The sequence below is a fragment of the Hoplias malabaricus genome, chromosome 5 (assembly GCF_029633855.1).
Source record: "Hoplias malabaricus isolate fHopMal1 chromosome 5, fHopMal1.hap1, whole genome shotgun sequence".
Taxonomy (NCBI): domain Eukaryota; kingdom Metazoa; phylum Chordata; class Actinopteri; order Characiformes; family Erythrinidae; genus Hoplias; species Hoplias malabaricus.
The window spans coordinates 4717267-4728874 of record NC_089804.1 but is presented as its reverse complement, the minus strand read 5'-3'; the positions used below and the strand labels follow the sequence as shown (position 1 = coordinate 4728874).

At 40.7% G+C, this 11608-nt stretch overlaps 1 protein-coding gene across 1 annotated transcript in view; it reads left to right on the top strand.

Annotated features, from left to right (window-relative positions):
• Positions 1 to 11608, top strand: part of LOC136697956 (collagen alpha-1(XXIV) chain-like) — a 109029-nt gene that overhangs the window by 92156 nt on the left and 5265 nt on the right. Inside the window, exons 46-56 of the mRNA XM_066673320.1 lie at positions 188 to 241; positions 690 to 797; positions 1307 to 1414; positions 1920 to 2027; positions 2991 to 3044; positions 3547 to 3609; positions 3779 to 3832; positions 3925 to 3960; positions 6652 to 6687; positions 8501 to 8527; positions 11410 to 11472. Coding sequence (XP_066529417.1) covers positions 188 to 241; positions 690 to 797; positions 1307 to 1414; positions 1920 to 2027; positions 2991 to 3044; positions 3547 to 3609; positions 3779 to 3832; positions 3925 to 3960; positions 6652 to 6687; positions 8501 to 8527; positions 11410 to 11472 — 711 coding nt within the window. The remainder of the gene's footprint in view (positions 1 to 187; positions 242 to 689; positions 798 to 1306; positions 1415 to 1919; positions 2028 to 2990; positions 3045 to 3546; positions 3610 to 3778; positions 3833 to 3924; positions 3961 to 6651; positions 6688 to 8500; positions 8528 to 11409; positions 11473 to 11608) is intronic.

Here is an 11608-nt window from a genome sequence, read left to right as displayed (position 1 = left end):
TTTTTGGCCTGACCTGAAGGCCTCGCCCCGGTAGTCATGGTTTAACATTGCAAAATCAACATCTGTAACATCTGTAAAAATTTGATTTCACACACCTCAGATCCTGTGTTTGAAATATTTACAGATGTTTTCTTATGAAATCAAAATGTCTTCCAAAAAAATCATATAAGTTTTTTTCCTCTTTTAGGGAGTATCAGGAAAAAATGGTGCTCAGGGTCTGACAGGTTCACCTGGAGAGGAGGTAAATACCATGCAAACACACACTCACACACACACACACACACACACCAGCTCAAAGCAAACATTATTATTATTATTATTATTATTATTATTATTTATTAAAGGTGCTCTATCTGACATTCTACCGCCACAGCACTAGAGCATCAGCTTCTCAGTCCAAAACAAATGCTTCGTATTCAGACAGCACCAGCCAGCACTTCTCTGCTCAGGATGCATTTACTCCACTATAGATTTACACTGTAATTAGTTACCTGCTGCTATATTAATGTGTCATATATAGCATCTTTAAGTAACTTAAATATATGGTTCACACTAATATTCCTCTAATATTGAAGATGGCACAGTGGTCCAAAGGTGAACGCCTGAGTGACTTGGTTAAGGTGTTAACTTGTCCACAGGTGTGAATGTGTGTGGATTTTAAAGGGTTAATTGTGTATTTTGCGTTTTAGGGACCACCCGGGTTGCCAGGGTCTAGAGGGATGATGGGATATCCTGGACCTGAGGGTCCTCCTGGTTTACCTGGATTACCAGGACCGCCCGGACCGATCGGCCGAACAGTGAGTTTAACCCTCTCTCTCTTTCCCTCTCTCTCTCTCTCTCTCTCTCTCTCTCTCGTGCAAACTTCCCGAAACACCCTATAGCCCCCCCACAGTACTCACTCTGTGTGTGTGTGTGTGTGTGTTTTCTGCTGATATATAAATCACTGGCCACCTCTCAGCTCTAATCCGCTGCAGGGGTTAATCACAGATTTGTCTTTGTTGTATTAATACAATAACACATGATCATCTATAGCTGAGTTCTTATGTGAAACAGAGGATTCAACACATCCCTACACATGTGTGTGTGTGTGTGTGTGTGTGAGTGCCAGCAGCTATTTATCTTGGCATATGAATACCAGCTGTCAATCACCGTCCAATCACAGAGTCCAATCTGTCCAACATGGGCTGTTGGCAGGACACACCTCTCTTTTGCAAACACCACACACACACACACACACACATTACACCAAACACAACACAAATCTTTCATTTGGGTCATTTTCAATTTGATTGATGTGTGATTGCAGGGACAGCGCGGTGCTCCAGGTCTAGAGGGGAGGGCGGGGCTTCCTGGGCCTCGGGGTGAGCTTGGACTACCAGGACCTGTTGGGGACAGAGGACCTGCAGGACTTCAGGTGCAATGCAGTCTTTTCTACATCTCTGTCAGATACTTCTATTATCATTTTTTAAATTTATTATTATTAGTCATTTCTTTCTTCTGGATACATTCCCTCGCTCCTACAGAGCTCTTACTGGAAGGTTTAGAGCTGGTGTCAGAAAGTGATGAGATTCTGACTCTGAGTGTGATCTAGTGGTGAACGATTTGTTGAAAATATCGTATTGTGATGTTTTTTACCGATACTGAAACTGCGGTTTACATTGTGATTTGTTTTTTATAAATTAAGGCCAAGACCTTTTTTCATTGTAATTATTATTTTATAAAAAAACATCTGGCTTTAATTTTGAACCCTGACTCTGGAGCGTCTGACTGTCGTTTAGTGTAGTGACAGTTCGTAGACAGTACAGTGTTTGTTATGTATAATATCTCTATTTAAAACCTGAAGGCTGTAGTAAGTTGCATTCCTCGATATAAAAGCGATGGATGACCCAGCCCTAGCATGATCTGTGGTGGTTTTACAGGGGGAGAGGGGTTTGCCTGGAGAGAGAGGTACAGCAGGGGCGAAGGGTTTGGAAGGAGCCTCTGGAGACCAAGGCAAAAAGGGTGAGCCCGGCGCGAAAGGACAAGTGGTAAGAGTTACTCCACTCACCATCCACAGTCAATGATCAGTTGGTATGTTATATAGGAGCAGTTCTTAAAATACTGTAACTAGACTGATAACGCCCCAGTGTAGGCTCCTCCAAAAGTTGCATAGTGCAGTTTCTGCAGTGCTGAGCCCAGAGTAGCAACGACTAGGCGCTTCTTCCTATTACAGCTCAGTGGAGCATCACAATGATTTTGAAGCTGTAATTTTAATGTAAAAATATAATGTGCTGTTCCTTTAAAGGCCCAAATCTAGAGAGTTCCTGACACACATGGGTCATGCTGCTCCTCACACGGCTCTAAACATGGCCCAGGGGCAATATCCCAGGCTTCGTGCCCCTAGGAGCTGGGATAGGAGTGAAAACTCAGAGTCTAAGGGCTTATGTTAAAGAGGCAGTGCGGGGGGAATATAGGGACGGTGTGGGGTCAGTGCAGGAGGGGGTTTTGGAGAATGTAGGGGAAGAAGAGTTGTTTCTATTTCTTACATAACACAGAGGAATATTGAATCTGAAAAGAAGCCTACATTCCAGATCCACTGACCCGGTTATATCACCTTACTGCCACACACACACACACACACAGCTGGGGCTTTGCCTCTGTGTTTTGTTAAGCAGCAGGACGAGGAAATTATCTCCTCAAACCCCAGGATTATTATTCACTCAACGTCCTGACGTCTTATTTTTGAGCTTCTGTGAAACTACTGTGCAGCGCCTATGTATATGTCAGAAACGCACCATCGTTTACACAGGAATCAACCTTTTTTTTTGTATATGGCCAAGTATATGACTCTTATTTTCATTTATTATTGGTTTATTCTTATTTATTTCATGTTGAAAAATATGTAAATATATTATTCGAGTCCAATTCATCTGTGAGTCTTGTGTGTGTGTGTGTGTGTGTGTGTGTGTGTGTGTGTGTGTGTGTGTGTGTGTGTGTGTTTGTGTGTGCAGGGTGAACTTGGAGACCCAGGCATATTGGGACTGCAAGGTTTCCCAGGACCAAAGGTCAGTTCTATATAAATCCTATGATGAAATATGCTAAAGCTCCTCATTGTGCTACACAGTGGGATCCTTTACCCCCCGACACAAGGAGGAAGTAGATGTCTGTGCTTCTGAGTGCTGTGAAACTCTCTCCAGCACAGGGAGAGCAGCTATGTATAAGGAGATACATTTATCCATATTTCCGAACCATGGACATTAATGTTGCGCTCAGAAACCAGACAAAATTACCCCAATAAACAAACACCAAAAAAATCAGAAGACTGAAAGCCATGGATAAATGAAGGTGTATAATCTTCCTCCACATCCTCATCATCATCATCATCATCATCATCATCAGCCTGATCCGCTGAAATATTAGTGCTTGTAATTTCTCACACTATAAGCTCTATCTGAAACGGTTTGTGTTTATCTAATTCAGTTTAGCTGTATGTTGTGTTAGGTGTGTGTCTTTGTGTGTGTGTGTGTGTAAAGAGTCCTGTTTTTTTTTTGTCTCCGTTTGGAAAAGGGACCGAATGGTGATTTGGGTTTTGCTGGTGTCCCAGGCCCTAAAGGCCCCGGGGGGCCACTCGTGAGTAACACCTACATCTTCTTTTTCAGTCCTCGCACTTACATCACCATTCCAATCTCTCTTCTCAGTTCACAGCTCATTTCTATGTGTGTGTGTGTGTGTGTGTGTGTGTGTGTGTGTGTGTGTGTGTGTGTGTGTGTGTGTGTGTTTGTTTACGTGTGTTTTTCAGGGTTTGACAGGCCCTGTTGGTCCGGAGGGAATGATTGGCCCAGTGGGGAAACCAGTAAGACCTTTGTTGCTAATCTTACGTGTGTTACTCTTCGTATTTTGGTTTGTGTAATTAATTTGTGTCTTTTGTGTCTTTTCATTTTCCAGGGTCCCCAGGGGCTTAAAGGAGGAACGGGAGAAATGGTGAGGAAACAATTCTCATTTCTAATTAACTGACAATATCAAAATCATCTGTGACCCAGCCCCCCCCCAAAAAAAAAAAAAAAAAGTATTACTGTCCTCTTTCTGGGACTAGGGTAGTAGTGTTTATCTCTCTCAGCAGGAGGTCTGCAGTGTCTGTAGCACATTTTGGATGCTGCCAGCTGCCCGTTCACTCCACTGTGACATGTTACTTATTTTAATTATAAAAAGAGGTCTGAATTAGTTGAGTTTAAACATTAATACACACTTTTACACAGTGTTGGCCCCCAGTGTTGTATTAAATATGAAAATGAACCCTCTCACCAGTTTGTCCTGCACATCACGCTACATTTATCTCCCACCCAAAAATATAAGTACTAGAATATTAACTTTATTGTTGTGATAGTTTTTTTTTGATCAACAGACTCCACTAATATAATATAAGATCATTGTGTTGATCTTGCATTGAATCATTCATTCTGCATCTAAAAATCCTTTATTAAAAGCTTCCTTCTGAACAAGAGACCATGTGATTAATTGTGATTAATCACAGAAAATTGTGCTATTAATTACTTATGGGGTTTATGGGTTTATTGTTGTATAAGTTTGCCTACCTTTGAGCATCTGAAATCGAAAGACCCATCATAGTGGTGGTACAGAGGGTAAATTATGAAAGTTATGTCACTGTCCAAATACGTCTGTATCTCACCATCATGTGTGTAGCGTTTTATGATGTTTCATGTCCTGTTTGGTGAATGAACAGTAGACGTTATTTCTCACATTCACACTTCATGATAACACACATTCACACTTCATGATAACTCACATTCACACTTTGTGATAACTCACATTCACACTTCATGATAACTCACATTCACACTTTGTGATAACTCACATTCACACTTTGTGATAACTCACATTCACACTTTGTGATAACTCACATTCACACTTTGTGATAACTCACATTCATACTTTGTGATAACTCACATTCACACTTCATGATAACTCACATTCACACTTCATGATAACTCACATTCACACTTTGTGATAACTCACATTCACACTTTGTGATAACTCACATTCACACTTCGTGATAACTCACATTCACACTTTGTGATAACTCACATTCACACTTCGTGATAACCCACATTCACACTTTGTGATAACTCACATTCACACTTCGTGATAACTCACATTCACACTTCGTGATAACTCACGTTCACACTTTGTGATTACTCACATTCACACTTCATGATAACTCACATTCACACCTCGTGATAACTCACATTCACACTTCATGATAACTCACATTCACTCTTCATGATAACTCACATTCACACTTCATGACAACTCACATTCACACTTTGTGATAACTCACATTCACACTTTGTGATAACTCACATTCACACTTCATGATAACTCACATTCACACTTCGTGATAACTCACATTCACACTTTGTGATAACTCACATTCACACTTCGTGATAACTCACATTCACACTTCATGATAACTCACATTCACACTTCGTGATAACTCACATTCACACTTTGTGATAACTCACATTCACACTTTGTGATAACTCACATTCACACTTCATGATAACTCACATTCACACTTCGTGATAACTCACATTCACACTTCGTGATAACTCACATTCACACTTCGTGATAACTCACATTCACACTTCATGATAACTCACATTCACACTTCATGATAACTCATGTTCACACTTCATGATAACTCACATTCACACTTCATGATAACTCATGTTCACACTTCATGATAACTCACATTCACACTTCATGATAACTTATATTCCATACGGAGTGGAATGTGTGAGTGTCACGCCTTCGTCCTGTCAGTCTGTTGTCCCCGCCATGTGCTTTATTTGCACATGGCTCTGTTTTGTTTATGTTCTAGTCTCCGCCTTTGTCCCGCCTCCTCATCTGTCATCTGTTAACCCGTCCTTCTCGTTATCTGTCTCAGGTGCGTCTCGTCAGTGTCTTGTATTTAAGTCCCCTTCCTACACTTCCTGTTGTTGGTCATTGTTCTATTGTTCTCATGTTCTCTCGTTCTTTGTCATGTCAGTCGTGTTATCCGGTCTGTCTCTGTAAGTTTCCACGTTGTCGTTTCATTTCCTGTCGTCTCGTTCTTTAGTCTGTCTGTCCCGTTTGCCCTGATTTGCTCCTCGTGTCCCGTTTAACCTGTTTGGCTCCCTGTTTGTTTTCGTTATGTTAAAGTCTCTTTGTTTTGTTATTATTCTTCTTTATTAAATATACTGTGCTTTAGCGAATGCGTCCGCCCTCAGTCAGTCCGTCCCGCGTTCCTGACAGTGAGCCCTCACTTTGGGTGTGAAGTATAAACCTAATGTATCAGGAAAGAAAGGACTCCAGACTCTCTTAGACATTGAGCAGCGTCCTGTTTCAAGGCTGTAAATCCCTCACTAGCCTGTAGGGGCAGCGGTGCTCCATCACACAGTCTGTGCCACCTGCTGCTCTCTCAGCATCGCTGTGCGTCCCATTGTCCTTTCACTTCCTGCTTTTCCCATGAGCATGTTTTGATCATTTCTCTGCTTGTATTTTTGAGGGTTTTTTTAAAAACAGCTGGTTAACATCTGTATATCTACTGCAGCGTTTTCCGGGATTAAATATCAATTGTGTTTTGCCTCAGTGAATTCTCCTCTTTCCCAACAGGGGCTTCAGGGGCCTCAGGGAAGTCCAGGGCCGAGGGTGAGTGAAGAAATTGCACATTTCTGAACCAGTTTACTTTCATACCTGCTCTTATCAAGGCTTTCAGGCACATCTGGGCCCAGTTTTCCAAAAGGATCCTTATATGGCCGTTAGGAGTGTGTGTGTGTGTGTGTGTGTGTGTGTGTGTGTGTGTGTGTGTGTGTGTGTGTGTGTGTGTGTGTGTTTGTGTGTTTAGATCTGGGGTTCTGATGAAACTAGTCAGTGCTGTGTCAGAAAAGAAAGTCCAGTATGTTTTAAGGATGTGGGAAATTTGTGGCCGATGGTAGTTGCTGTTTTTTTGAGGCTATATCTCTGGGGGGTATTTTACTGAGTGATTCTTTTGACTGATATAATTTTTAAAAATGTTTTATTTGACATTGCTTTTATGCTCTACTCTGAGTTAAGAAATATTTTATCAAACATTTTTATACTGAGATAAAAGTAACATAAGTAAAGTTAAGCTGAGCTAAGGTACGATAAGCTACAGAAAGATAAAATAAGATGCTGGAATATAAACTAAGGGCAGCACAGTGGAGCAGCAGATAGTGTCTCTGTCACAGCTCCAGGGTCCTGGAGGTTGTGGGTTCGAATCCTGCTCCGGGTGAGGAGTGAGGAGTGTGGTGTGTTCTCCCTGTGTCTGCGTGGGTTTCCTCCGGGTGACTGTCTGTGAGGAGTGTGGTGTGTTCTCCCTGTGTCTGCGTGGGTTTCCTCCGGGTGTCTGTCTGTGAGGAGTGTGGTGTGTTCTCCCTGTGTCTGCGTGGGTTTCCTCCGGGTGACTGTCTGTGAGGAGTGTGGTGTGTTCTCCCTGTGTCTGTGTGGGTTTCCTCCGGGTTACTGTCTGAGAGGAGTGTGGTGTGTTCTCTCTGTGTCTGCGTGGGTTTCCTCCAGGTGGCTGTCTGTGAGGAGTGTGGTGTGTTCTCCCTGTGTCTGCATGGGTTTCCTCCGGGTGACTGTCTGTGAGGAGTGTGGTGTGTTCTCCTTGTGTCTGTGTGGGTTTCCTCCGGGTGACTGTCTGTGAGGAGTGTGGTGTGTTCTCCCTGTGTCTGCATGGATTTCCTCCGGATGACTGTCTGTGAGGAGTGTGGTGTGTTCTCCCTGTGTCTGCATGGATTTCCTCCGGATGACTGTCTCTGAGGAGTGTGGTGTGTTCTCCCTGTGTCTGCGTGGGTTTCCTCCCGATGACTGTCTGTGAGGAGTGTGGCGTGTTCTCTCTGTGTCTGCGTGGGTTTCCTCCGGGTGACTGTCTGAGGAGTGTGGTGTGTTCTCCCTGTGTCTGAGTGGGTTTCCTCCAGGTGCTCTGGCTTCCTCCCACACTCCAAAAACACACGTTGGTAGGTGGATTGGAGACTCAAGAGTGTCCGTAGGTGTGAGTCTGTGAGTGAATGTGTGTGTCGCCCTGTGAAGGACTCTTTCCCCCTCCAGGGTGTGTTCCTGCCTTGCACCCAGTGATTGGCTCTGGACCCACCGCGTCCTTGAACTGGATAAGGGTTACAGACAATGAATGAATGAATAAAACTAAGCTAAGAAAATCTACGAAAAGTGTTTTTTAGTTTCTGTTTATAGCCTTATCCTTCTTATTATTAGTGTGTTATCATATGTTATATGATATTGTGTGTTTGTGTGTGTGTGTGTGTGTGTGTATCCAACATAAAACCACAGGGTGCAAATATGGGCTGATATTACTGGTTACTGATTTATCATGAGCCCTTTATTTTAGAGTAAATAAGCCCACGGCATGTTGCTGCTACACTTGTGTTTTAATTCTTACAGCTGTGTTTGTTCTGTACTGATATTGCCTTCTGTTGTGTCCCAGGGTCCCCCCGGTCCCCCGGGTCGATCGGTAAGTACTATGTACTCTGCTGTACCTTTAACAATGCTCATGATGCATGTCATTTTACCACGAATCACACCTATTAGATTTGTTTCAGTTTATGATCTGTTTGCTGCTGTCTCTTAGAGTTATAGGTTAGTTATAGGTTGATGTTTGTTATAGGTTAGTTATAGGTTGATGTTAGTTATAGGTTTGTTATATGTTGATGTTAGTTTTAGGTTAGTTATAGGTTGATGTTAGTTATAGGTTTGTTATATGTTGATGTTAGTTTTAGGTTAGTTATAGATTGATGTTAGTTATAGGTTTGTTATAGGTTGATGTTAGTTTTAGGTTAGTTTTAGGTTAGTTATAGGTTTGTTATAGGTTGATGTTAGTTATAGGTTAGTTATAGGTTGCTGTTAGTTTTAGGTTAGTTAAATGTTGATGTTATTTATAGGTTAGTTATAGGTTAATTATAGGTTGATGTTAGTTCTAGTTTAGTTATAGATTGATGTTAGTTCTAGGTTAGTTATAGGTTGATGTTAGTTATATTTTAGTTATATGTTGATGTTAGTTATAGGTTAGTTTTAGGTTGATGTTAGTTATAAGTTAGTTATAGGTTGATGTTAGTTATATGTTAGTTATAGGTTAGTTATAGGTTGATGTTAGTTATATGTTAGTCAACAGCTGTTGAGCTATAGGTTTGTAATATGTTAATGTTAGTTATAGGTTTGTTATATGTTGATGTTAGTTTTAGGTTAGTTATATATTGATATTAGTTATAGGTTTGTTATATGTTGATGTTAGTTATATGTTAGTTATAGGTTGATGTTAGTTTTAGGTTAGTTATAGGTTGATGTTAGTTATATGTTAGTTATAGGTTGGTGTCAGTTATAGGTTAGTTAGAGGTTGATGTTAGTTATAGGTTTGTTATAGGTTGATGTTAGTTATAGGTTTGTTATAGGTTGATGTTAGTTATAGGTTAGTTATAGGTTGCTGTTAGTTTTAGGTTAGTTAAAGGTTGATGTTAGTTATAGGTTAATTATAAGTTGATGTTAGTTCTATGTTAGTTATAGGTTGATGTTAGTTATAGGTTAGTTTTAGGTTGATGTTAATTATGTTATTCATGGGTTAGTTATAGGTTGATGTTAGTTATAGGTTAGTTATAGGTTGATGTTAGTTATAGGTTAATTATAGGTTGAAGTTAGTTTTAGGTTGATGTTAGTAATAGGTTAGTTTTAGGTTGATGTTAGTTATAGGTTAGTTATAAGTTGATGTTAGTTATATATTAGTTATAGGTTAGTTATAGGTTGATGTTAGTTATATGTTAGTTATAGGTTGAAGTTAGTTATAGGTTAGTTATAGGTTGAAGTTAGTTATAGGCTAGTTATATGTTGATGTTAGTTATAGGTTAGTTTTAGGTTGATGTTAGTTATAAGTTAGTTATAGGCTGATGTTAGTTATATGTTAGTTATAGGTTAGTTATAGGTTGATGTTAGTTATATGTTAGTTATAGGTTGAAGTTAGTTATAGGTTAGTTATAGGTTGAAGTTAGTTATATGTTGATGTTAGTAATAGGTTAGTTTTAGGTTGATGTTAGTTATAGGTTAGTTATAAGTTGATGTTAGTTATATATTAGTTATAGGTTAGTTATAGGTTGATCTTAGTTATAGGTTAGTTATAGGTTGATGTTATTTTTAACTTGCCTAGACCAGGTTATGCAAATGAGCTTCCCTCTGTTTGGCTGCTGTATTGGACCTTCACTTACTGCAGCCCCACCTGGCTTTTTATCAGATCATGTTATAGGTTACAAATTGATATTAACATGTCTTTTGAGCAACTTCTGATGACTAGACATCTCGGTCTTCCCTGTTCATTCATTCAATCATTCACCATGGCACTCACTACAGAACCCCACTAGCAATAGCTGTGAAGCCACTTCCAATCATCTGTTCCTCGTTTAATAGTGGTTCTGTAAGCACACATTCTCACACACCCCCTACAGCCAGCAAGGGGCGCTCTGGACAAATGTAGAGTACCTAGACGTAAACTTCACCCGTGTGTTTGTGCCGTGGGTGGTGGTGGTGGGGTGTGGTTGGTTCAGGGCGCTCTGGTGGCCTCTGTGTGTGTGAAAGGCTTTTAGACTTCAATTTACAGTGAAGATGAATCATGACAGTGACTGGAATATTCCTGTAGTGGTTTAGAGGCTTACAGGAGCCCAGCTTAATGAATGAGCACATCCGGGAAAGCACACACACACACACACATATTTTACAGTAAGTCTGGAGAGCTGCTTTTGAGCTCCTCCAGTTTCAAGCTTCCAATGAAGATCGAATAAATATATAAACATTTCCCATAAAGCCCTAACCACAACATAAAAATGAGTTTGTGTGTGTGTGTGTGTGTGTGTGTGTGTGTGTCCTATGGTGACTGACCAAATGGTGAGAGAAATGCAGTGGAGAAAGACATGACATTTTCTGTTAAAAAAACAAGTGAACTGAACTAAACAACAATGAACTGAAAAGATAACAAACATAAAACAAACAAAAGAAACCTAGTTAAATCAGGCAGGATGTGGTTTACAGACAAACACTGGCTCAGGGCAGGAATCACCATCCACCAAAAAACATCCATAAAACACCACACTTCTTCAAAACTGTAGCCCTCATGGTGGAGTGATATTTAAAACCGGTTCAAATCAGGTCTTAACCAACCTTTTAAAAACAATTATGGCATCACCATCGCTGAGACCCTCAATAGTGCTCCTTCTACTCGTCCGTAAAGCCTCTTTTACACTGCCACTGTAACATTTAAAACGTCAAACTGTGAGCACCACTTAGAATGAGATGCTTTAATAAAACACAAGAGCAACATTCAGCAGGTTTACTGTGGTCGGTCTGCTTTGTCTGCAGAGACGTCTGCGCACCAGTTCAGCCGTGCGGTCCATAGTGGAGTCGGACACAGCACTGCAGGAGGTACAGGAATATATGTCCTCTCTCTCTCTCTCTCTCACACACACACACACACTCTCTGGTGATGGTTTTTTTGTTATAAGCACTGATCCCACCAAAGAGTGCAGTATGCAAATGAGGCCTTTTAATCACCCCTCAC